This window comes from Canis lupus, chromosome 20 (assembly GCF_003254725.2).
Source record: "Canis lupus dingo isolate Sandy chromosome 20, ASM325472v2, whole genome shotgun sequence".
NCBI lineage: Eukaryota > Metazoa > Chordata > Mammalia > Carnivora > Canidae > Canis > Canis lupus.
This window is the reverse complement of record NC_064262.1, coordinates 13,062,113-13,089,569: the sequence shown is the minus strand read 5'-3', so window position 1 is coordinate 13,089,569 and position 27,457 is coordinate 13,062,113. Positions and strand designations below refer to the sequence as shown.

The 27,457-nt window shown below is 39.7% G+C and overlaps 1 protein-coding gene and 1 long non-coding RNA gene across 12 annotated transcripts in view; one reads left to right on the top strand and one right to left on the bottom strand.

Moving 5' to 3' along the window:
• ITPR1 (inositol 1,4,5-trisphosphate receptor type 1) overlaps nt 1–27,457 on the top strand; it is a 318,713-nt gene that overhangs the window by 176,471 nt on the left and 114,785 nt on the right. For 8 of the 11 annotated variants that reach the window (XM_025451109.3, XM_025451124.3, XM_025451147.3 and 5 more), the window contains 9 exons: nt 1,055–1,255; nt 2,304–2,555; nt 3,778–3,903; nt 6,260–6,388; nt 10,786–10,906; nt 13,398–13,582; nt 17,338–17,486; nt 18,425–18,536; nt 23,652–23,684. In XM_025451109.3, coding sequence (XP_025306894.3) covers nt 1,055–1,255; nt 2,304–2,555; nt 3,778–3,903; nt 6,260–6,388; nt 10,786–10,906; nt 13,398–13,582; nt 17,338–17,486; nt 18,425–18,536; nt 23,652–23,684 — 1,308 coding nt within the window. The remainder of the gene's footprint in view (nt 1–1,054; nt 1,256–2,303; nt 2,556–3,777; nt 3,904–6,259; nt 6,389–10,785; nt 10,907–13,397; nt 13,583–17,337; nt 17,487–18,424; nt 18,537–23,651; nt 23,685–27,457) is intronic. The other 3 variants (XM_025451149.3, XM_025451170.3, XM_025451155.3) reach the window with 1 other exon arrangement.
• On the bottom strand, nt 586–14,770 carry LOC125753203 (uncharacterized). Its single transcript, XR_007404413.1, has 2 exons — nt 14,491–14,770; nt 586–2,801 (listed from the first exon to the last, which is right to left on the bottom strand). It is a non-coding gene; the product is annotated as an uncharacterized LOC125753203 (long non-coding RNA).

Here is a 27,457-nt window from a genome sequence, read left to right as displayed (position 1 = left end):
GACTTCTTTTAAAAGTTCAGTTCACCAAATGACATCATTAAGATCATCCACAGGCAAACCAGAGGGTGGGAGAAGACATTTGCATTGCATGTGTCCAGTAAAGAAGTCCTATCCGGAATATATAACAAACTCAAAAAAGTCAATAATGAAAAGGACAACCCACTTTTTTTTAAATGGGTAAAAAAAAGTTTAAAATGAAATCATCCATAGAGGAAATCTAGACAACAGGACAAGGTAATCGGCAGAGAAGTGTAAATTAACTAAAATTTGCACAACAAAGTATGACTAAGACCAAAAACACCAAGAACACTATAAATCTGCAAGGGTGTGGAAAAGCTGTAGTGTAAAATGGAAATTGTTCTCATTTTTTGAAAGCTGTTGGGCAGTACTTTACCAAGCTAGACGTTTATGCTCTACAACCCAGCAATTCCACTCTTGGGTGTCAACCCAACAGAAATGCACATATATGAAAGTTTACCAGAAGACACATTCAGGAATGCCCAAAGCAGCACTATTTGTACTGAGTGTAGTATTAACTACTTACCTAAAACTGGACACGCCCCCAAATGCCCATGAGCAATAGACTAGATAAGCACATTGTAGTTTATTCATGCCACGGACTATACATAGCACTGACCATGAGCAAACTGCTGGTACATGCAACAACATGTTGACAGCATTGCAAAATGCAAATTTTGAGCAAAAGAAACCAGACAGGAGAGAGTATATGAGGCTCAAAAGCAGGCAAAACTCATCTGTGGTTGCAGAAATCAAAACAGGAGTTAAATTGGGTGACGAGGCATTTCGTTTCTTGATCTGGGTGCTGGGGTTTCCTGTGTAGTTCATTGAGTTGAATACTAGTGATTTGTTTCCCTTTCTGTGTGTTTATTATGATTTAAAAAGATGGCAGAAAGTGAGAAAGGAGAATACCTCTTTGTGGATTTAAATTCTTCTCTCTGTGTGTTTTGGTAGACTATCTTTCTCACTTTGTACTCTGCTCTAGCCACAGAGTTTTGACCATTTCCCTGTGCTCCTGCCCTCACTCTTGTGCCAGATCCTGGAGGCAGTAACCATGCAGCACATCTTCATGAACAATTTCCAGCTCTGCAGTGAGATCAACGAGAGAGTTGTCCAGCACTTTGTCCACTGCATTGAGACTCATGGTCGAAATGTCCAGTACATAAAGTTCTTGCAGACGATCGTCAAAGCAGAAGGGAAATTCATCAAAAAGTGCCAAGACATGGTCATGGCTGAGGTGACACTTGCATTTATAATCCTATCTAATAAAAAACATAGGATTCCGGTGGAAGGTAGAGTACTGTAATTAAAAGAATTGATCTGGGATATGATTGTAGGCCATCCTACTTTACTGGAGGTGTGACTGTTGACTTCCCCAACCCTAAGTGTGCCATTCCTATAAAATGATGGTGTGGTGGTATTAGCTGAGATGCCAACTTAGTGAAATAATAGTGACAATAATAGCTAAGATTTATTGGAAGCCTCTGATACCCTAGTCACTGTTCTAATCAGTTTGCATGTAATCATTTATTTAATCTCTTGACACAGCACTATGAGTTAGGTATCATCTTTGTCCTCAGTTTTACAGACAAAACTGAGGCACAGTGAGGTTAGATAATCCATGTGGAGTATTTATCACAGTATCTGGCACCTAATTAGAGCTTATAAAGGTGAGTTGTTCCTATGTAAATATTACTGTATTTGTTTTGACTTCTGTGCCAGCCCTTTTTGGATCTTCTGTATTTCATGGAGTGCTGAAATTGATTTAATCTTAAGTAGATTTATGAGAAGCCCTATACAGTCCTGGGGACAATGTATAAGTAAGAATGCCTTGATTTTTTGATGAGGTTGAAAGGAAGGTGTATCTTAATGAGAAGTGGATAATTTGGAAGTGTGAAGAGAGAAAGCAGTGCATGAAAGAGTCATAAGAGTTATTACTTTTCAAGCATAAAAAGATGGAAATGGTTTTAAAAAGAAAAATCATAGCCTATTAGGTTGGAAATGCAAGTGCAAACTTAAAATACACATTTCCACTTGATACATGAGTGCTGGTCTGAAGACTTTCTCTTCCTTTGATAGTTTTTTAAGGCCTCTGTCATATACCTGAATCTGTTGATTGAAACGATGAATGAAATTTAGATGAGTTCAATAATATAGGTGAGACTGGTTTTGGAAAGCAGATGCTGGCAGAGCATCTCTATTTCTCTGCAAATAGATATTTTTTAAATGGTGTCCCCACCTCCTCTGCAGGCTTGTAATATAAACAAGCCCTGTTCTTTTTATAGCTTGTTAATTCGGGAGAGGACGTCCTCGTGTTCTACAACGACAGAGCCTCTTTCCAGACCCTGATCCAGATGATGAGGTCAGAGCGGGACCGGATGGATGAGAACAGCCCTCTCATGTACCATATCCACCTGGTGGAGCTCTTGGCCGTGTGTACCGAGGGCAAGAACGTTTACACAGAGATAAAGTGCAACTCTCTGCTCCCACTGGATGATATCGTCCGCGTCGTGACCCATGAGGACTGCATCCCTGAGGTGAGCAAGCCTTTCTCATGGCTCTGCACATGGCGTGTGGAGCTGTGGCTGGCCTAGATGAGACCTCATGGTGCAGAGACCTGCAGCTCATTTCATACTGAGATCTCAGTTGGTGGAAACATTGTCTCGAATGCCAATTTTGTGGATGAAGAAAGTTGGGGGGATGTTAAGTCTTTCCTGTGGTCTCCTTGAGAAGACTGGGAATCTGCTGCTGTGCTTCTGCTCTTGGAAACTTAATAATTCAGCCTGTTGAGCAAAGAGAATTTGATTGGAATGAATATTTGAAAAATGAGATTGAATGGGTTGAGGTATAGTTCATGAGCATATAAGACCTATTCTGCAGGTTTATTCTTTAAAATGAAAATTTGTGTTGCAAAAATAATGAGTGACGATTATAAAATATTGAGAAACTATATGTAACCAGTAGGAGACTTAATCTATAATTCCACCACCCATAATAAATACCCATTAGGTTTTGGAAAGGATTCCGTCCAAGCTTTCCATTTCCTTGCATATGTATATTGGCTAGTAACAGAAACGACAACAACAAAAAAGTGGATCATTTGGTATATGGTTTGCCTTTGTATGTTTAAAATATATACTGTTAATTTATGTCTTACACTAAATATACATATATTTAGAGCATATGTAGTATGTATCTCCTATATACTACTGTGTTTTAGAGGATTTTTTTGAAAAGTTAATACATTTTGAAAAGTTCAAATAAAAGAGACTGTGAGTAAACTATGAAAAATCTTCTAATCTGTCCCCTCCCACCCCACAGAAAATCATTTATTATGTTCTTGTACCTCCTTCTAGAATTCTGTATATAGACATTCCCCCTCTCCCTACCTGCTCCTCCTTTTTAAAACACAAAAGGTGATATTCTGTGTACATTATTCTTCTTTTCATATCAGTCCATAAAGAGATTCCACATTCCTTTTTTATAGTTACTTAAAAACTTTATTGTATGGATGTACTGTAATTGCCCTACATGGTTGTTCACCTGACTTACGTGGATATAATGAGATGGTTATAACTGGTGATTTTAATGGAGAAAATGACAAGATTGTGTTTTTATCACACACCATTCTATCAGACTTTTGGACTCTTATTTACCTGATAGATGAAAATGATTGTTCTGACATAGTTTTGATTTGCATTTCTCTTATTCCACATATATCAAATTGGTTTTTCCAGAAAGGTCTGTTTCTATCTCCAGGTTAAAATTGCATACATTAACTTCCTTAATCACTGCTATGTGGATACGGAGGTGGAAATGAAGGAGATTTACACCAGCAATCACATGTGGAAATTGTTTGAGAATTTCCTCGTAGACATCTGCAGGGTAAGGCTATCTGGAATGGAGGGGTAGAGCAGAAGTGTGTGTTCACGCATGTCTGGACATCCTTATGCAGGCATCAAGAAAATATCCACATAATTTCAGCTTGCCAATGTAAGGCACAGGGAGGCAGATGTGGCTCTTATCCTTGCACATGTCTCATTTCTTTCTACCTTTTACTCCTAGCTGAGAATAGATTTTATTCGTCCCATGTCAGGGAAGATGGATTATTTCTGCTTTTCCTTTCATCCCTTATGAATTGATTTGTGAATAATAATCTGAGACAAATTAAAACCACATTTATAAGTTTTCTTTTCCGTGATGATATTTCTCCTCAGACACCTTCCTGAGCTTGAGCATTTCTCTCCTCCAGTGTGGTGTCGAGGATTTTGTAAAGCACTTGCCTTTGCATCTGTTTTCCTACCCAGCAATTGGGTGGGGCTTCATACTCTTGATTTGTTTTTGCTCTAAGCTTAACATTAATTCTAAGCCCGCAAGACCTACTACCTAACAAGGTATACCGTATATTCAGTATGAGGTTTGTGGTGGTGGATTTGGGGTAGAAGTTGCCAGTAACCAAGAAAGGATAATTTTGAGATGAATCTTAATTTTGGAAATATAATGTTAAGTGCATTGTAGAGTCCTAGATTGTCATATTTTCTGCTTCATGGTACAGTTACCAGTATAAGACAAGGAATGTTACAAGAACTTGTTTTATTCCTAATCAAGGACTTTATTTCATAATACTCAGGTAATGGTATCACAGACATATATGTATTTTTTAAATCTCGAATTCCCCCTAGTCTTTTAACCCCATAAATCTAGGTTTTAGAGATTGTAATGGAAGGCCTGTTTCATTTTGATTTTATATATTTTTTAAAGTAGCTTCTACACCTGTCTTGGAGCCCAGTGTGGGACTTGAACTCATGACACTGAGATCAAGACCTGAGCTGAGATCCAAAGTCAGAGTCTTAACTGACTGAGCCACTCAGGCACCCCTGCTTTGTTTTGTTTTGTTTTGTTTTTTAATCAGTGCTGAGCAGAGTTTTCTGGAAAGGACCAGATATTAAATACGTTCAGCTTTGTGGGCCATCTGGTCTCTATCACAACTACTCAACTCTGCCCTGGTAGTTTGAAAGCAGCCATGACAATATGTAAACATGTAGGCATGGCTGTGTTCCAATAAAACTTTATTTATAAAAGCAGCCACCTTAACTTTGCTGACCTCTACATGACATTATTCAGAAAGGTAAAATCAGTAACTAACTTCATTCTCTTTATTTGCCTACAAACTGCTCAGCATTAAGCTTAGAACATGGTAGTTAGTTAATAAAAGTTGATTCTTATTTGCTGTTCATAAATTTTTATTATAAGCAATGTTAGTGTCTCAAACTGTAGGACTATTGAATTTGGTAGTATAACTTGATTTTTAAAAATGTATTTTCTAAACCTTTTCTTTTAAATATCTGATCTTATTTTAAGCAGCAAAATTAAGTAGAATCAAGTAAAATCTGATGTCTCTTCTTATCCCAAAACTTAAAGGCAGTGACTCTGACTCACAGCGCACTACTTTCAACAGCATTGCAAATCAGTAACTTTTAAAAAAAAATTTAAATTGTATTTAAATTCAACTAACATATAATGCATTCAGAAGTTGAGGTCACTGATTCATCAGTCTTATGTAACACCCAGTGCTCATTATATCACATGCCCTCTTTAATGTCCATCACCCAGTTGCCCTGTCCCCCCATTCCCCTCCCCTCTGGTAAATCAGTAACTTTTTGAAAATTGAAGTATAATTGACACATAATGTTATATTAGTTCCACTGTACAACATAGTGATTTGACAACTCTGTATGTTAGGCTACCGTAACATTTTTATTTTGTGAAAGAATGTTGTAGATTTGGAGAATATCACACACAGTGGACCTCACTGATATATTTGATTCTCTTGATTATGTGAATTAGGAAACCATGGCCTACAACAGGTGAATGGCTTAACCAGGAAGACAGTTTACTTTTAGGGGAAAGTAAAGACAACTGTAGGTACTATGCCTTTTGTTGCCTTTTAAGGTTTTAGATATGCCACACGTGGCTAGGAACTTGAAACCAATGGCTTTTAGGGCCCATACCAATTTTAATGTTTTGTCCATCAATATGTTATATCTGAGTTGACTGGCTTCTTTTTCTGCTTGATTTATTGTTATTGTTATTTTAATATCTTAGAGGTAGAAATATTGACCTACAAGCCTTTACCTTTCATTTGTTAAGGGTATCCAGCAGGAGTAGTCACAGATTTCTGAATTCTACAACTGACTTGCAGGTTTTGGCCTAATGTCTGAAGCATCCAATTGCCTTGCAGGCCTGTAACAACACCAGTGACAGGAAACATGCAGACTCAATTTTGGAGAAGTACGTTACTGAAATTGTCATGAGTATTGTTACTACCTTCTTCAGTTCTCCCTTCTCAGACCAGAGCACGACGCTGCAGGTAAGAAACACAAGTGCAGGTGCAGAATATTCATGGCCGAGCTTCAGCAGTGACTGTTGGTGCAGATTTGGTACTGAGCAGCTGTACAGGAGCCATTCTGCAAGGCATTCATACAAGATGCTTTTCTTTCTGTGGAGGGCCCCTCGGCTAAAGAAGCACCTGAGGATGCTTTTCCATACCAGATAATTCTATCAGTGATTTATTTATTTTTTTTCCCTTAAGATGCCTTTTCTTCTCCCTTCAATCTTATTGATTGCTCCTTTACAACCTCAGAAGGAGAAGCAGCTTTCAGATACATGCTAGCATGTTATTAACACTTTCTAAAAAACACATTTGGAGATCTCCGTTCTTACTCCCAAGTGTGTGCCTAGAGTGCATCCAAAGTGGTGCATAGCGTGAGAGGCCGTGACAGCCATGGCAGCAGGGCTGCTACATGGCGTGACTCCATTGACATGTGTACTCCACTGTGTGTGGCGCTCCTGGGGTTGCGCTCTGCAGCAGCCTTGCATGAGGATTCTCCCTGTACTTCCAGTTTCAAAGGTACAAATCCATGGAGCCTTGGAGATTATTTCATTCTTTGACTTGGAAAAATCATTCTTATTTTTATAACTTCCGTCTGGCTCAACTGCCTTGCAAGTCTTACTGCAGGTGCATTCGTACAGCCTGCAGAATAAAAGCTGATCTTAGTCTCCATTGGTCAGAAGAGAAATATTAACCATCCTTGTCACAGAAAGAGGTAGATGCTGTCCTAGGGTTGATGGGAGGCCCAGGGTTGTTGGACTACAGACAAATAATCCTAACGAAGGTAAATTCTCCAAGGGAAGGGTGATTCATGGTCAGTATAATACAGTACATTAATTAGATACTGTTACATGTCATTAATATACAAAGAGTTCATGTAAGCCAAAGCAACCTATGAAGTAGAAGATACTATTCTCATTTTGTTGCTGAGTGAGTGAAACTCAGAAAGTTTAATTACCATGCTCAGAGTCACAGCCATTAGGTGGAATAACCATGATTTCAACCTACTTCTCTCTGACTCAAAAACTTGAAGTATGAAATTTTTAGTGGGATAATGTCTATATATATTCTTGAGTAATTAGGAAGCAGAAACCAGTTGGAAACCAAGCACGTGGGACGCCTGGGTGTCTCAGCGGTTGAATGTCTCTCTTCAGTTCAGGGTGTGATCCTGGAATCCCGGGATCGAGTCCGGCATCGGGCTCCCTGCATGGAGCCTGCTTCCCCCTCTGCCTATCTCTCTCTCTTTGGGTCTCTCATGAATAAATAAACAAAATCTTAAAAAAAAAAAAAAAAAAAAAAAAAAAGAAGAAGAAGAAGAAGAAGAAGAAGAAGAAGAAGAAGAAGAAGAAGAAGAAACCAAGCTCATGAGTTACTAGAGACCAGAACATGCTCCTCACCAAGTACTATTACACCAAGAGCCAACTAAGAAAGCTGCTTTGGTTACTAAGATTGGACTCGCTTCTTTTTATAATTTAAAGTGGCAATCACCACTGCAATGCCCATTCTTCTATAGATTGTGAAACAGTATTGCAAAACCAAAATGTCAAAGTAAATCAATCAAATTAATTGGAAAACCATTAAACAGGAACTTTTGTTTTGGTTTTCCATCTTGGTCACTACTCTTTGCTCATATTGCCTTTAGACTGAAACCAATTTTTGGACCACCTAATAAGCTAGAACTGTCAGAGAGATGAGTCTTCAATATAAATGTTGTAAGTTCCTAGTGAGACCCAGGTTGTCTATATCTACTTAGAATACAAAGTCCAAAGTGGTTTTAGCTTTGTTTTCTAAGGGGGAGCTAATGGATTTCTAAAGCATTTATTTTCAAGGAATACTATTTTTGGAGCTCTCATAGCCTGTCTTTTTTTGTTTATATGCTGAAAATCATATGCCTCATTTCCCCAGCTAGATTTTTACGTCCTTCCTGGCTTCCTTTCTTGTTTGTTTTTTTGTTTGTTTCCTTCTTTTCTTTCAACTCAAACATATGAGGAAGGAAAATGGTGAACTTGGGTTTGTCTGTGTTGCATTTATGTTGCCAGTGGAATGTCTAGGAAGAGCTGGAACTGTGGGATCCAGGAAGGAAGAATAAAATTTTGGAGACTTTTGAGCAGGATAAAGCTGGTTTCGAATCCTCACTCTGCCCTTTACCAGCTCTTTGGACTTGCCTTGGTCACTGAACTTCAGAACCTCTTTGCTTACATTTGAAACAGGAACATAATACCAACCTTGCAGGTTTTTGTGAGCACTAGAGATAATGTTTATGAAACATCTGGCGTAATGCCTGTCACATAGGAGGTGCTTTATAAATAGGAACTTGTGCTTTTCCCCACTAGACTGTAAGGTACAGTAAGAAAGGCATAGTTATGTGCACAGTTGCCTCAGGTGCTGCTCTGTCCCTATTCTTGCTTCATGCCTGGAACCTAGTAGATGTTAACTCTTTGAGATAATAAATGTATCTGTGAGACTCAGGAGAGGGAAATAGTAGAATCCAAATATAAACATTTTCTGATTGAAGTTGTGGCCTGGAAATAGAAATTGTTTACTAAAAGGGACTGAGCAGAGTGCAAATAATTAAAGACAAGATACAAAAGAGGCCAGAGGAAGGTCTTTATCACACACACAGGATGGGATTAAGAACAAACAGGGCTTCATTATCTCAGAAAAGGGAGGATTTTATGAAGAAGGTGATGGGCAACCATGTTCTTTAGTCCAAGAGGTCACATGAGCTCATGCCCCCAGATTGCCCATTGGAAGGGGTAATTAGGAGGTAGCTAACCTGGCCAATTAATTCATCTTTTGTTTATCCAGGGGTCGGATGGGAACAGAGTAGAGGCCTAATAAATATTGGTTCGCTTGAATAAATTTAGTTAAAGGATACTTTTTTCTTTGAGTTTGGGTTTTGGGTTCTCATCCCAACTCCAGCATATACTAGCCAGTGGGGTGGGTGATGATACCACTGTTACTTTCTTGGGTCATGGTGAGAAGGGTACAGTGAGATATGCAAAAAGCACTTAGCACGTGGGAAGTATTCTCCATAAATGGCTTCTCTTATGGGACCCTTGTGCTCAGGAGTTAATATCAGGGTTTCTCAGCCATTGTCTCAGGATCTCTATGATCCTGTCCTCTATTAGTAACAGTTTGCTCTCTTGGGTGGCTGTGAGGTGTAGAACAGAAAGTACTTCCTAAAAAAAAAATGAGAGATTCTGGTTTGCAGGTGAACTTAGTGGAAGGAGCACAAAGAAGCCAACTCACTGCTCTGCCACCATTTATTATTATTATTATTCTTTTGTATACTTTCTTTTACCGTTTCTGGGGCTCCAGTTTTTATTTATAGCATAAGGCAATTTCGTGTGCCACAGGGTTGTTAGTTGAGGTCCTAAATGAACTTTTTGCTTGAAGAATGTGGCACTTATTATGTGTAAGTTTCTGAACATTGTTCATAGAACAGGTTCTGAATTTTTATTAACCTGCTGTATTTTCATCTAATAGAATTCCTCCCCCTGCCCAGCACTTTCTGTTGTTTTTTTTTCCATCTCAGAAACCTAAGTTTTTCAGTGCTTTTTCTCTTTGCTATATTTGCTGTTTTTTGGAGGGACTACACAAGTCCTCGTCCCCCAGATTAAAAACCAGTGGAGTGACTCACTGTACATAATAATGCTTGCCTTCCAGGTCCAAAGCTACCCTGACCCAGGTAGCTTCGAATAAAGACCATAATAACTTTGAAATGCATTCAGAAATCACTGTCAAACTGATTAAGTAAACATTGTTCTTTCATTTTAAAAAGAGTATAGGTTTATACTGTCATAGGGATAGATCCTACTATAGAGTTAACTTATTAGTAAATGAATACTTAGAATAACCATCAGAACTATCTTCTGTTTAATATCATTGGAGACATTGCTAGAAATAAGTAAGCATTCTCAGTGAGATCCACTTATCAGTTTGTTTTTTGCTGATTAAAAACACAGGTTCTACTTATAGGAAATAGTGTCTGGAAAGAACTTTGGGTTAATCTGCCTCAATTCAATGTATTGGGTGAAGTTAAAGCTCAGGGACCTGAGGTAATTTGCCTCAAGTCCTATAGCCAGTTGGTAACTGGATAAGAATACCCATTTTCAGACATTGATTCCACTGTTTGTTCTTCTGGTCAGACTTGGATGGTATCAAGTTTGTAGATGACCTTAAAATGCTTCTGATTTTTTCCTCCTTGGGCTAGGCAACTTCTGGAATCCTGCTCATAACTGGTCACCCCTTCTCACTCTTGCAAAGAGTCTTACCATTAACGCACGGTTCAGTGCAATGTCTGTTTCTGATCAGTGTATCAGTGATCTGCGGGAAAGTCATACCACCTGTCTCTTGGCCTCTCTTCCTTGCAGACTCGCCAGCCTGTCTTTGTGCAACTGCTGCAAGGTGTGTTCCGAGTTTACCACTGCAACTGGTTAATGCCAAGCCAAAAAGCCTCTGTGGAGAGCTGTATTCGGGTGCTCTCTGATGTGGGTAAGATATCAGTGCAGTTTGGATTGAGTGCAATGAAAATGAATTGCCTAATAGTAATAAAGGCTGCTGTTTCTTTAGCACTTATTCTAGCTCTTCTAAAGCCCTGCTCTCAGAAAGTTGCAGAGGCAGAACTAGCACTGAGGTCTTCTTGATTGCTTAACCCTTGCTTTTATCTACCAAGCCAGCATCTCCCAAAGTTAAGAGCCAGTAAGTCCCAAAGAAAGCTAGGCTTTGAAAAATAAGAATCTATGCATGGTTCAATGTTAGGCAACTCTTGGCAAGTCACAGTACACATGAGCTAATTCAAGGCTCTGAAAAGTCTCTCATTCAAGAAACTAGTTTACTCTAGTAAATGTATTTGACCCTATGGAAACTTCCTGCAAAGTACACGTCAGATCCCAAGGAACATCCTTTCTCAGAAATGGTACACTGATCCCTTTTGCCTCTCGATGATAAATGGTGCTCCCTTCCTTCCTCCCCACCCCTCCCTCGTCATTTCACTGGCAGCTTTGAAAGGAAGTCATGAGAATTACTGCTCCCTTCACCCTGACTTAATCAGACTCTATTCCTTAGTCCTGCTCCCCTTCATAAATGTTAAGCAAAGGAATCATCTTCCCGCCTAAATTTAAGAAAAGTTATCTCCCCATAGTAGCTATTTAGATCCTGCAGACAGGCAGCAGAAGAAGCAGGAGGGTTCTTAGCACTGTTTAATAGCTGTCCAGCAAATACAGATAGTGTTTATTAGGGTTTCCTGCCTGATTTCAGTCATCCCATCCTGATTTCCCTGAGTCTTGTCTGGTAGGTATTGGTGTCTTTTTATTACTTACACAGCACCATGTCACAATAAGAGATGAGGCTTTTGAAAGTGTGTACATTATAGGTTCATAATGTGATATCTCAGAACCAGGGCTCTGAGAAAGTATCACCAAAACTCATTCCTCTGCCCATACAGGATCATACATCACGAAGTTGTTGCATAAAGTTTGGGCAGGTTGCCGAGTTGACCAGCCCAATGCTCATTAGGAAGATGCAATGTTTTAATTGTCTTGGCACTGAGAAAAGATGGAGGGAGGTGATGTCTGTAAAGTGGCAAAACATGAAAACAGCACAGCACCGCAGGAATTCAGACCTGTATTCCTTGAGGGATACCTCCTCCTGTCTAAAATCACACCAAAGTTTACTGTTTTCATGGTTTATCTTCAAAAAGATTATCCAAGGCACATAGTTGCTAGCTAACTATATGCTATGCATCCTGGTTTTTATTTTTATGTTATTTGTATCGTTTCCCCAGATTTCTCACCTGCTTTATTAAAGTGTCAGAAATTTGTTGGCTGGCTGATGGTTCCTTTCCTCAAACTGTGTGGTTTTTTGTTTTTTTGGGATTTAAACAATTGCTTCTCAGATTGCTTCTTCCAGGTGTTGGTGTCATTTTTGCAATTAGATTCAGGTAATATAGCACCTTCCTTGCTTCCGGTCTCACAAAGCATTGAAGACAGGAAATCGTTGTCTTGTTTTTTGGAGGTTGTTGGATTTTCCATATGGAAAAAGGATTGTTGGTCTTATTTACCTTTTTTTATTAAACTTTTTATTTTGGAATAATTTTAGACTTCTAGGAAAGTTGCCAAGATAACACACAGAGTTCTCATATATTCCTCATCCAGTCTCCTCTACTGTCAACATCTTACATCACCAGGATGTTTTGGTCAAAACTACAAAACAGATGTTGGCCCAATGCTATAAACTCCAGACTGGGCACCACTTTTTTTCGTAAATGTCCCTTACCTGTTCCAAGATTTAGTCTAGGCTCCCATGTTGAATTTAGTTGTGATAGCTCCCTAGTCACCTCTGGTCTGCAACAGTGCCTCATACTTTACTTGTTTTTTATGGCATTAACAGTCTTCAAGAATGCTGGTCAGCTGTCTTGTAGAATATCCCCCCTTGTGGGCTTGATTGTTACTTTTCTCATGATTATACTGGAGCTTAAGAGGGGGAAGAAAAGAGCCTAAATAGGAAGGATCGCTTATGTTATTATAAATGTTATCATTTGTATTATGCTTGGCTTGAATTGGCATTTTGTAGATTGTTGTGTAGAATATCACTAAGACTTTTTGGAAAAAATAGTTTGTTAGCCAAATGAATCCCCATCTTGATAATTCTTAAAATGTTTGAACACATAAGATGCCTTAGGATGTCTGTCAATCACTGAAGAAACCATTGAAGTTTAACTGACTTGCCTAAACTTTGACCTTAGAATATGTTAACATATCTCTAAGCTACTGCCTCCCCCCCAACCCCCGAATTCACATCGAAAATCCCTGACCAAAGGATGGAAAAGTTCATTTGAGCTCCTCAGTGTTCACATTCAGTGCCATGCAAGTGACATGTTTTGGGCATGGAAAAATCTACCTGAGGGGTGATGGGTAGTTAAGTCTGTCTTTGGGGCTTCTCCCATGCAAGTTGGAGGCTCATGAGTCTTCTTTGTTCTGTGTAGCCAAGAGCCGGGCCATTGCTATTCCTGTGGACCTTGACAGCCAAGTCAACAACCTCTTTCTGAAGTCCCACAACATTGTACAGAAAACTGCCATGAACTGGCGGCTGACTGCCCGCAATGCGGCTCGCAGAGACTCTGTTCTGGCGGCTTCTAGAGACTACCGGAATATCATTGAGAGATTGCAGGTAATGCCTGGCCCAGAGAGGAGTGAACCTGAGCCTGGCCTAATGTGGTTCCCACACAGCAGTGCATCCATGAGCCAGAGAAAAACCCAAGTTTGGCCATAGAGAGATGTCAGCATATGAGAGGATAGTCAAGTACAGTAATACATGTAGGACCAAGAAATGTAAAGCTACTTGGGAAGAGAAAAGCTCCTAACAAAGTCATGGTTTTTAAAGGTTATTCATTGATTTACAGATTTCTTTATGTAGAATGGGGACTCTACCCTTATCAGGAAGGAATATTTAAGTATTACAAAAGGATACTTAAAATAAGGGCATGAGAGCTTCATTATTTTTATCACCCTGGAATATTTAGCCTCTTGAATCAGATAAGTATAATAATGCCTAAGAAAAAAGCCTTTTTTTTTTTTTCCAACTGAAAATAAAGTATTACTAACTTCTACCTGGATTGTACTTTTTTCTTAACACCTATGAAGATATCTGTCCCTTTGTTAAGGGGAGAGTAGTGAGTATTAGGTGTATGTGAAACACTTAAACATACATCTTAACATTGACATCTTTCTTTAACAAGCTCTTCAAGGGATTCTCTCACAACCTGGGCCACAGTTGGAGATTCTCACACTAAAGTTGAGCCTGCTGCAGCAGTTAAGGGCATGATCTCAGGCCAGTGCCTAAGGTCAAACCCCGACTCCATTGCTTAGAAATGATGTGTCCTTGGGAAGGTTACTTTATTTCTCTGTGCTTTAGTTTCCTCATTTGTAAGGTAGGATAATAGTAACACCTCCCTCAGGGGGTTGATATGAGGATTACAAGGCTGGTTCTTAGTGCCTGCCTAACACATCACAACAGCCATTATTTCATGCTTTTCTGTTGTTCTAGAGATTGGCTGGCCTCAGTAAAGTGTTTCTTACCCAAGGTCTTGAATGTAGTAGTTTTGGTAAGATGGCAGCTGCAGTTGGACTTATCTTAAAATCTTGCATATGTTGGGTAGTTGATGTTGGGACCCTCACTAGAGTTGTCAATGGAAGCATCTACATGTAGTGTCCCCACGTGAGGTTGGTGCTTACTTGCAGCGTGGTGCCAGGTCCCAAGATGAGCACTGAGAGAGTGAGAGAGAGAGGCAGACAGACAGTGGAAGCTATAATGCCTTTATGACATGGTTTCAGAAGTCATATAGCATCACTTGTGTCAAATTCTGTTGGTCAAGGCAGTCACAAGTGTCAACTGAGGTTCATGGGAAGGGTCATATAGACCACCGTTTGATGGGAAGAGTGTCAGTGATACAGTGTAAGAGGAACATGCAAGAGAAGATATATTGCAGTGGGTATCGTTGGAACATACGGTTACATATATGTGGCATAGAATAGAGCTGGTGTGTAGTGAACACTTGATCAATGACAGCTGCTATTATGATTATTACTATTACTGTCATTGCTGTTATGACTGTAATAGTTATCATTAGATAAAATAAATGAATCTTCATGAGGTTACATAACCTGCCTAGAGATGCATTCATCGGCCCCACTCATCCTAGGCACTAGGGTAACAGTGGTGAGCAAAGCCACAAATGATCTTTGCCTTCATAGCTTCTCGAGTTTTGCAAGACAGACATTAGTCAGCTAATCACATGGATACAAGTAAAATGACGAGAGACAATGCTGCAGAGAAGTGAGAAGTGCTATGGAAGGCTGCTGAGGAACCCAATTGTGCCCAGAGCTGGGATGGTGATCCAAGAAGGCTTTACTGAGGAGTGACATTGGAACCAAGATCAGAGGAATGTAGGACTTACTTAAGGAAAGGAATAGAAGGGAAGAAAACAGCAGGTGAAAAGAACATCATATGGGACAGAATATGACACATTCAAAGACCAAAGGAAGGTTAGTGTGGCTGGAGCCCATAGAGCTGCGAAAGTAGGAAGGAGTTCTTAGGTGAGGGAAATATTTTCGTCCTTACTGTGACAGACCAGTCTTAGAGATAATTTGGTTACAAATACAGTGCTTCCTGACTACTATATTTTTAAAGGGGAGGCATATTGTAGATTCATAACTTTGAATGCACAATATTTTTGCCTGTTCAAACTAAATGAATTACCTGCAACCAAACACACCAGTTTCTTGTGCTCTTCTTGGATTTATTATATATTCTTGGGGAATAAAATATGTAACCTAGCTAATGCTTGTTATGAAGACCTGACTAGTGGCTCAAAGGATCCTCCTTATCTAATGATTTATTGTCTGAGTCTCTGTAGTTACAAGATTGCCTAGGACAGCAGAAGTTATCATAATGTAAGAACGTTCACTTGCAGACTGACTACTTATATAATTAAACCCCATTGATACATCCCCCTCACCTAACACCAGCATATTTCCCTACCCATTGCTTCACCATTCTTATCTGTTGGTCTCTCCTTGATTGCTGACTGTTAAACATTTGACAATACAATGCAAGTCAATTGCAATGTAAAGTTCAAACCTCGCAAAAGATGCAGGATTTGATGAATCTGATGTTGAAGAACTGCTTCAATCCCTTGCAAATGCCATAGAGAGCTTTATGTACTCTCAAAGGGGAAAGTGAGAGAATTTTGCAAAAATGACCCTCTTTTTGACTGTTTTGTGAACGTCAATATGAATTAAGGGGTATTACAGTATGCTCTTATTGGGAAAATTTCCCCCTGCCAAAGAATTTGATTGATTTATGCATTCTTTATGTATCCTAAATATTATTGAGTGATTACAAATTTTGTTAAATATAAGAAAATAATATTCACATGTTTTCGTTTCAGTTTTGGGGTAAAAGATAAATCAGTTCTTCTTTGAACATTCCCTGTGAAATTTGGATCTCCTGTTGAGCTGAATGCAATTTAAGTGGCCTTTCCCATGCTAATCTCCTTGGTTAACTAGGCCTGCCTATATCATCCAACATGCTGTGTTCAGCCCCTGTCTTAGCCAGCATGCTTCTAGTTAGGTTCTGAGCTACCAAGCCATCCAGCAGACTTTAGCATCTTTTGAAGATAATTTCTCATCTGTTTTCTGCCATTTGCCTTTATATGGTGTTTGTCGTGTTGGTTTTGCTGCTCTTTCAACTTCTCTCTGTTTTCCTCTCCTACAGCTATGTGTTTTGCATTTGAAGACCATCATGCTATCAGGGTACATGTATTTAGCATGTTGATACAGCATGTTCATTCATTTGTGTGCTCATTTTTGTATGACTTTTTATTATATGAATAATTCGTGCTCATTGGAAATAATTTGCTAGTACTCACAAGTACCCATTTATGGAAGAAATTTAGAATCATCTGCAATCCCACTACCCAGAAAAAAACAGTAGTGATGTTTTGATAATATTTGGTATATATCCTTTAGATAGTAAAGTTGTTTCTAAAAACTTGGATCATATAATCCGTGGTATTGTTTAACCATTTTTTTCACTCTCACATTGTAGACATTTTTCCATGTTGTTGAATGTACTTTTTGCATCATACTTTGAAGTTTGTGGAATGATCCCTTGAGTGGCATAAGGATCATCTCAATAGAAGGGCTGGTGGGGCTGTTTTTACCTTGTTCTCTGCCTCAGGAACTTGGGCTTTAGATACCCCCGGGGCAATGTTTAATAACTTGAGAAATTTACCAGACAGTACTAATAGGGTACTCTAACCTTGCCTAGCTTGTGGTCATTTTTGAGGTCAGAAATGAATGTTCTCACCCTCCTGTAGTGAGCCTCTGCCTGAACTGATCACCAAAGCTGTACTTCTGTTCCAGGACATCGTCTCAGCCCTGGAGGACCGTCTAAGGCCCCTGGTCCAGGCAGAGTTATCTGTGCTCGTGGATGTGCTCCACAGACCTGAGCTGCTTTTCCCAGAGAACACAGATGCCAGAAGAAAGTGCGAAAGTGGTGGCTTCATTTGCAAGTAAGCAGCCTCCCGCTCTGGGGTGGTCAGTTGCAGAGCCCTGCTGACCAGACAAAGCACTTGTTCACGAAGAGGCAGACGCCCGCCTGGTTTTTGACTTTGATGAGTACAAGGTCATGTGTTAGAGTCCTGTTCTGACCTTCTAAATTAAGTTTGTGGGTTTGGATGTACTTAAACTTGTTTTGGTGAGAATTTCTCCTTTTAACTGCATAACCGATCATCTTCTGTGCCACAAGAACTGACAGAGTGCCTGCTGTGGGCTTCAATACAGATGAAGAGAAGTCATGACCCTTCTGCCCTCAAAAAGCTCAGACCTACCAAGACCCCACAGTCTTATCCTAACATCTTTGTGGTTTCTTAGTTTATGCCTTGGGACATGATCTAAAAGAAACAACTGGTTCCATGACCAGAAATCTCTGATTGGTTGGTTGTTTAACTTGAGAATGGACTCTGCCTCTGAATTTCACACTTTTCTGGTCCCCTCAAAGGACAAGAAAGACTATGGAGGAAGGAACAGTGTTTTTTCTCCTTAACGATCATTCTCATGGGGTTTTTTATACTGGTGGCGTATTTTAGTGATATTATCAGCACTCCTTAGTGGATAAAAAGCCACACCCCATAAACTCACAGGCTTGAATGGACCTCTGTCCTTCATCTCCTCTCCCTACAAATGTCTCTCCCTCCTGTGTAGAGTCCTGCCCGTGAGCCCTTTTGCTGTTACTGACCAGTGGGTGTCGCTGTTTAGACGCCATTGAGCCCCTAACTGGCTGCTATCCCTACAAGTGAATGCACCGAAGCATGTCTAACCTGGGAGTCCTTGATAAATATTTGTTCATTAACTGACTACTTACAATAAGTTGCTTGTGAAGTGTGTGTTTGTTTAATTTAAAGATCATTTCAGGGACCTAATGCATGGTTCCCCCCCCCCCCCCATTCAGGTTAATAAAGCATACTAAACAGCTGCTAGAGGAGAATGAGGAGAAACTCTGCATTAAGGTCCTACAGACTCTCCGAGAAATGATGACCAAAGATAGAGGCTATGGAGAAAAGGTACTGAACTTTATTTTCTTGTCAAAACAAGGTTTCGCTATTAAATTGAAGTGGGATGGTGGGTTAGAAATCCACTGTATTCAGGCATATTGACCCGAAGGGACTTATTTTTTAAAGCTAATTATCCTGTCATGAAAGGTAGCTAAATCATATGCCTTCTCTTTTAAAAGTCATATATATTTAGTTGTCTTATAGGCTGCTTGCCACGTAATTTAATGTCAGGGAAATAGTAATAAGATTTTTCATCTAAATTCCCAGTGGAAATGCAAATGCCTCTTGTGTATCAAGGTTTGCATTCCTGAGTTTTGGGTTCCAGCTAAGCATACCTGTGGGTTTTCTTGCTTCTTTCTGGTGAGATGTTGCACAATCCTTCCAGTGTACTAAGAAACTCCCTCCAGTTCTAACTGGAATTAGGACAGGCAAACACATCACCATTTCTAGCTCAGACTGGGAAATGGGCAATCCCTGGGACATGCTGCTTCTTGGCATAGGCAGTGAGCGAAGATGACAGAGACCATTCCTCACACTTTTGATTTTGGTCCAAGTGGGATAAAAACAATCTCATTGCCCCTCCTTTCTACCCACCTCCCTTAAAAAAATTTGAGGCCTGATATCAAAATTCCACCAGTTTTCATTTGAAGGTAGTATGTTCACCATTAGTTTCCTAGCCACTTGAGCAGCATTTTATGAGTAGGTAAATCCACTGATGTCATTGATTTGTCAAAATACCCAGTAAGTCACTGATTCATCCTTGTAAGAAACCTTGATAATTAAATCACAGCCGCCTTTGTCATAGTGGGTGGTGGCAACCAGGTTATTCCAAGTATAGCAGTTTGTAGGGATCTTGATTTCTGATGTAAGCAATATTCTATGTAAATATTAGAACAGTTTCACATGTGAAAATATGAAAAATAAAACAGCAAAGTACACAAGCCCTTTGCAGTATAAATTCCTTCACCATCCCCAAATCACAAGGCTTTGAAATATCACTATAAATTTTAAAAATACATAAATTAAAAGGTGAATGAATGTGAACTAATTAGGAAATAAGTATCTGTAGCTTGGTGGCAACTTTATGGCAGAAACCTGCTAGAAAAGAGTTTATAAATATAAATGATACAAGTGAAGGACCCCTTGTAAAAATGAGAAATGATGAGACATCATGTTCATACAAACACTTGTAGAGACGCCTATTGTAGGTCTTACACTGAAACAAAAGGAATGGGCAAAGGTTAATAGCAGAGAGTACCAGACAACAATTAGCATTTATTTCAGATCTTTATTTTTCTTAAAGTGAGTTTTAAGAAACATTTTTAAAATATAATTCTAGTTACAGAAATTCACTCTTCATGATAAGGTACAATCCACCAAAAGGGCCATAACTAGCTATGAGTATATTTGTAGCTTTGGGGGCTTAAAACTTGATTTTAAAATGTGGAGACCAGTTTTCTCTTCTTTAGAATATCTGTTCATTTCTGTGACTGAGATTTTTATAGTAAACTTGGTCTCTACTCCCACAAATGTTACAAGTTGTGATTATACTTCCATTTCTCTTGTTTTTTTTTATATCATGGAAATTAGAAAAGCTAGGAGTCGAGTCTGTTGCTTGGCAATTAAGTACCTCAGAGTCTTTGGGACACAGGGAAGGTATGCTTCCCCGCTCACGTTCCATGCCTGTTGGTGCTAACTGGGAGAACATCGTCACAGACCATGGGAGATACTGGGTCTGAGATGTTGTAAAATTATCTGTTATAAAGCTTATGAAAAATGATAGAGCCTAGGACTTTAAGAGGGCAGTAGGTGGAAGTCACTATAAAAGAGTAAATTGTCAGAGTTTAGAAGAGGTTCTTAGTCCCTGGCTCACATTCTTTTTTTTCAGCTGGTGAAGAAATTAGCCACACCCAAGCAGAGAGAGTCTTAAAGGAAAGATGGCATGTCTTTCCAGTCTGGTTGGGGCTCTCCTATCCCTTCTTGAATATGAAAATACCATAGGCAGATGTGGGAAACGCCATGCAACCAAGGAAGACTTTCCAGAAACCCATGTTAGTCAACATCTTTAGTACCTATAGCACATACTTAGAATGCTTCTGGCTCCATACTTTGTGGGAAAATGCTACTTAGCTATTCACATTGAATTTAAAAGAGTTGGTGGGGGGTGGCGGGGGGGTGTTGCATTAAACCATTTCCATTTCTTCCGCTCCGGTAGTGGTTATTAAATTCGTCCTGTTTTAGTAAAGCTTTTTGAAAATGGTTTTGATGCTTTGCTGGCTGTCCCTGTTTGACTAAAGATGCATGACGTATGGGGCAGGCCAGCTCTTTCAAGAGTGGAAGGAACCCAGAGCCAAAGAACTAACCTTTCTCAGGCAAACCAGTTGGCTTTAGTTGATAAAATAAATGAGGTGTTCTTTGGACTGGATGCTCAGGGCACAAGGGCAAGTGTGAGGTCATTTCCGTCTTCCTGGCCCAATTTTCCTATTAGTTGTCTTTTAAGTAGAATTTGTCCCATGACTAATGCCCTCCTGGGATGTCCAGAATTGTTCTGCCTCTCTGCCTGATTCTGAGTCTTCATGGCCATAGTCTGGTCTGGCATCCTTTTGTCCAGCCCTCTCTCCATACATGAGGCCATGGCGGAGAGCTGAAGTGACTTCCCAAGGTTACATGACAAGTGTGTGACAGGATCAAGAAAGCCAGGGTCCTGAACGCCAGTGCACCGCCCTTTCCTCCCATCCCACAGGTGGTGTTCACCCTATCTGTGGGCCAAGTTTTCTTGTCTTCTAAGCCATAATCCTCAAAAATGATGAGACATAGATGTCTTTATTCATGTTTTCATTTAATATTTTGGATTGTCCAAGTCACAGATGAAAATGAAAGCAGAGATCATTCTTTGTTATCCTGTTAAAAAATGTTGAAATGTTGGTGTGCTTGTATGGATCTACTTGTCTGGAAAGACAAAAAAAAACAACCATTGAGTACTACCACTCACACTACCAGATAGACTAAAGCATAGCAGAATCACTGTAAGACTGACTGAGGTTTTTTAAATGCTGTGCATACCCCATTGGTGTCTCAAAGTACATTCTTTGACTTCTCGTTAGGTGCCAGCTGCTATACTAAATATACCTCTTACCTTACATCAGGTCAGCCTCAGAGATAGCAATATTGTTACTAACTATTTTATACATGGAGGAGAAAACTTAGGCTCAGAGAGGTTGAGAAACTTGCCTAAGGTCGTCACACAGCTAATAATGGGGGAGCCAGGAATTCAAACTGGAACACCCTGACTTCAAAGTCCTTGCTCTTCTCCATTCTATCACTGGTGATTGACACCATTTGAATGTTTTGAAGTCCACCCACAATTTTAATATTAAAGTTTTGATTGTTACTTCATTATGTGATGACATGGGGCAGTGGCCCTGACAGCACTGCACATAGCAAAATTTAAACATCTCATCTTCAGCTCAGTTGTGATGTCTTACCTAATTGAAAATAGTCTCCACTTAATGGCAAACTGGCTTTACAAATTGTGATTGTCCCAGGGTCATCCACGACCTGTGGTTTTGGTCAGGTCCCAAAAGAAAGCATCAAGTCAGTAAGTAGCCAGCGATCTGTCCTCTTGCCTTGGTCAACTCTCTGAGAAGTGCCTGTCCAAGAATTATCACATATGATGCCAAGCTCAGGGCTGCTAGAAGAAGATTGTCACAAAAATTTCATCATGATCATTTAGGAATATATATATATATAATATATATATATATATATATAAAATGTTTCTAAAATGCAGAGGACCAACAATGAATATTGTCTCATAGAGTGGTAAATATAAATATTAAAAATGATCACCAAAATAACAGTGAAATACGGTTTTGTATGAGGCTTACAATGTCTTTCTATCCTGTGTATTCAAAGTTAATAAACTTTAAAATTATATCAGGACTTTGTCACTACTCTTTGTGTGCAATGCCTACTAAACTCTGCTTTTAATCCACAAATTAGACCATGTCTTTATTTAAAAAAGATTAAAAATTCCCATAGCTAACCATCTCTAAAATTTAATGAATCTCTCTGTAACTCAAAGAATATCAAAAGCCCTTAGACCCAGCTTGAAAAGAGAGCATAGTTATATGTTGTCTTCTCTGTGGTCTACTATAGGTTTTTTATTAGTGAAAGAGCTTTGGAAAGAAATTCAGAAGACAAGAATTAATATAAAAGAATATCTCAGAATTTATTTAAAATCTATTTTCTCTTCTAAATAGTTGTAGCTGTTTTACTACTACAGAGTTTTTACCTCAAGTAACGTCAGGCGTTTCTTTTCATACAAATTGGCAGTACCCGTTAATTACCAATGCTTCTTTTCTCTATGTGAATAAAGTATTAGCATTTCCAGCTACCAAGATTTCTAATAAGGAACTTAAATTTGCAAATATACTATTAACAAAGCATAATAAAAATAATTTGAGGATCATCTCTCCCCTTTTAAACAAGCACAGTTGTGATTAATGCTCTAGTTTTTTTCTTTTTCTTGAACTTGATGGTAATCGTTTACTCGTTACTAATATCACTTGAGTTGGCTATAATCATCTTTGGGGGAAAATGTGTTTTTTTAATCACCACTAGTACCAGGATTGGAGCTTTTGGTCTTAGGATATGTTGGTCATACTATTTACTGAAATTGAACCTTGTTCTCATTTAGCCCAATCGCAGTTTGGACTCCAGATCCCCATTGAATGGTAAAATGAATCAAAAGAGAATTTTCTCCTAAGCTACGTTGATCCAACTGTAGTCTTTGGCTCCCTCTCTCCACCCTCTTCCAAAAGACCATGGTTCTTGACTGGGTAATTTGCCCTCTGAACTCTTGATAAGTGACCTTCGAGGTTTGATACCTGCCATGTACATAGCCTGACAGCATCCTGCCCTCATCCTGAGTGGTGTGGTGCATTGCAGATGTCACCGTGAGCTGTAGTGGGTAGTACTCCAAATCCCTGCACCTCTTCAAGTGGTCCCCGTCTAACAATGCTCCAACTTGGGAGGCTCCGTGCTCAGACGAAATTTCTAACACTTCGCTTGTTGGTATTTCCTAACATTTCCTTCTTTTTCTCCCCTTTTTCTCTTTTCCAGCTCATTTCCATTGATGAATTGGATAATGCTGAGGTCCTAATTTCATTTTTTTTTTAAATGTCCCATGGTGATGTTTCCATGACACCCTTCCAGTGAACACTGTGATCTGTCCCCTAGTCTCTGCAGTGTCCAGTATCTGACTTTGTGTAGTGTGCCTTCTGGGCATGAGCTGAGTCCTTTGTGTCTATGTTAGCATTTCCCATGAGTTTGTTTGCCATTTGTCCTTGGAGATCCCGTCTGCCTCTAGATAAAGATTTTCTAAACTGTGATAAGATTTCAATCATTCACTGTTTAGAATCTCAACTGAAATTGTGGTTGATGCTGGTCATTAACCTATCTCCGAAACTCAGTGTTGATATTTATAAAGAGCTTTTCTATGTGCATGCAAAGCATCAATGCAAAAAGAAATAACTACATTGATATAGTTTGAAATTGGTAAAAAAACAAAAACAAAAAAACACTGTTCTCTTGGTCCACGTGTTGGAAGGTATGATATAAAGTGTGTGAGTGTGAGGGATGATATAAAATATTATCAAAGTGCATTGTGAATTCCAAAGTGCTCGTTGAGACTGTCTAGCTGTCTAGGCCTACAATGGGATTAGGAGTATACTATATCCGTGGCTTTTCATCTGGGAAAATGATCTAGAGATCAGGAAATTGAAATGTCATCTGATAGTCTGTGCTTATGTATTCAAATTAGTTTTACTTATCCACAGTTATCCTGGGGATCAATGACTGGTCCTTTTATTTGGGATTTGGGGGCCTCTGAAATATTTTTTGTTTGGTGAATAATTTTCAGCATTTCCTGCCATATACTTACTTTGCAATACATGTAATACAATTAAAGTATATAAATGAGGGAAGTTAATTGCTTGGCAAATTGAGCATCCTGAAAAAAAATTTTTATTAGACTTTAAAAAGTCTCTTTCCTGCTTTTCCTCTTCAAATAACTATTACTTCTTTTGATAGACCAAATAATACCTTACTTTGGGTAGGATAGAGCAATCAGATAGAATATGTTGTCTAATATCTACCACCATCATCTCAAAAGCATTAAGAGATGGTTCAGGTATACCTCGTGAGAGTGAATCACAGACATAAAACTGAATTTGGTTCAGTTCTCTCAGGTATGGAACTCAGAGAGGTTAAGTGACTGGACTTAGCTTGCATAGCCAGATAGTGGGTAAACTAAAGCTAGTGCACTGCCAGCTCAGCTCCTCACTTGGTGTGCTTGCTGTTCGGCCACAGTAAACTCTGTAAGCATAGACTTTTCCTTTTATTAATCAGGCATGGATGGGGAGGAGGCCATGCCCTCTGGGATGAGTAGGTGAGAAAAGGTTGTACAGTAAAAACTGAATTAATGGTTTTAACTACAGTGATTTTTGCCATTTCCTGTCTCGTTCTTTCTCTTCCTGGTTATTTCTGTGCCAGAAAAATATCTGATGCTGAATTTGTATGTTGGCACCTTTCATTACTCTTCTTTCTTTTTTTATGATAATTTATATGAGAGAGAGAGAGAGAGTGCGCATGCATAAGCAGGGGGAAAGGCAGAGGAAAAGGGAGAAGCAGACTCCCTGCTGAGCAGGGAGCCCAGGATCATGACCTGAGCCGAAGCCAGATGCTTAACCGACTGAGCCACCCAGGTGCCCTCATTACTCTTATTTCTACCAGGAGTTGTAAATACCTCACTGATTTGAACTTTTCCTCTGAAATACTGAAGTTGTGTTTCTATTTGCTTAAGTACAAATGAAGTCGGGAAAGGAACACCTTCGCTAATCGGAGTCTGCAATGTTATTAATATACTGTTTTGCGCCATAGTAATCAGTTGATGTGTTTGCTTGCTCAAGATAGAACTTGGGTCTCCTGGCTGGGAGTTTATTGCTTGCTTATGGAAAGATTCCACAGTTGGAGCAGGTGTGTTTATAATTATACTCTAGGAAATAGAATACTGTCTGTTTATAAAAGAAGAATGTTCTGGCAGCCACTTGGATTCTTTGAAAATTCCCTGAGGAAGCAACTGCGGATCCCCTCTTCGTTGTTGCCCCTGGCAACCGTCAGAACCCTGGGACACCAGCACTATGTCCCCAGTCCCGCAGGCTGTTGGATCTGGTCCTCTAAACAGAGATGGCTGATTGGCCTTTTTCATCAATGGCTGTTCTAGAAACTAAGCAGCTCCTGTGTTTTCTCCTCTTACCAAGCTTTTTGTCAGTGTATGCTGGTGGAAACCTGCAGTCCACAGCTGGATTTCAGCAGAAGTTTAATGAGAGTTCTTGCTGGCTCAGGATACAGGCAAAGCCTCACACCTAGCTTGCAAACCAGTGTTCAATTCTAAACATTGTGGGGAATCACCCCTGAAATAGTGTGAGGCATATATGGTGATCCCGTGAAACCCTGATTGGGGGAGGACCACTGCCTTTTGATGATAGAGGCCACTTGGGCATCTCAAGGAAGGAGATGTACTGTGAAAGACTCGTGAAAAAGCATAGTGCCTCCGTGTCTCTTGTCAGTGCTCTGAGAAATCAGGGTGAAATGAGGACAGAGTTCGGAGTCTCTGTAAGGAAAGGTCATGGTATGGAGCCCTCCTAGTTGTCTTCTAGGACAAAATTTCATTTGAAACCAGGAAGAGGAGGGTTTTTTCTTTTTTAATGTTTATAGCTTGATCAATTGCTATATATGTATACACACAAATCAAGATAGGAGATGTTTCCATCATCCCCAGAAGATTCCCATGTACTCACTTCTGGCTTTAAACAGATACCAATTAATGCTAAAGACATTCAATATATGACTAATATTTGAGTGCCTGTTATCTTCCAGGCATGGTGTGAGGGGGTATGAATATGGTGGTGCCTCCAAGTAGACATAGCATTTGCCCTTCTGAAATTCACAGTTTTGTGGAGGAGATGGGCAGCAGTACAAACTAATGTTCAGTGGCAGCTGTCAATCATGAGAATTGCTAGAATGGAGAAGTGCAGGGGGTTGAACACCTATAGTTTGGGAACTTCTGCCCGAACAGGAAAGTCAGGTAACAAGCACCAGGTGGATAGCACCAGCAGGTAATCGTGTGAATCACCTTTCTAAACTGTAAAGTGCTGTGCTCACGGAACAGATGATTTCAATCCAATACTCAAACCTGAGGTGGAAGTGGTAGGCAAAACAGTAATCCACCTCATTTTCATGTATGTGTCTGTTGAAGGGAATGGTATGTTTAGAAAGTATGTGCTCAGTGGGACATGCTGCATTTCTTCATGTCTGAGATATGATCCCCATTTAATCATTGTCACTTGGAACCATGAAATCTCCAGAGCCTCTGGTGTCAGCTAGCAACATGGCCTTCCTGCATTGCAACAGAAAAGCTAGAGTGGCATTCCCACTTGTTCAGGGTGGCTGCAGCCTGCTTAAAGTGAGCCCTCAATTTATCCCACCTTGAGGTGCTTCTGCAAGCAAAGTATGCTACTGATGGAGAATTTTGTAAAATTCAGGGGGAGTGGTGGTGGGGGGGGGGGGGGAAGAAACACAAGAATTATTAAATTTCACCTTCAGGGGGCGTTCTCATGACATCCAACCCAGGCTAGAGGTGTCCTACTTTTTTACATTGCTGTGAACTGCTGGGTTGGGCACCTGCCAACATTCAGGCGGCAGTTACATAAGAGCTGCTTTTTTTCCTGGAATTTAGGCTCACTGCTGATGTGTGACCTTCAGCAGTAATTGCCAATAAATGCAGCGGGGCTGTTTACTGTTAGACACTAGCAACCATAGAGCAAGCAAGCTCCACTCAGAGCGCACAGAAGCTATTGCAGGAGGAT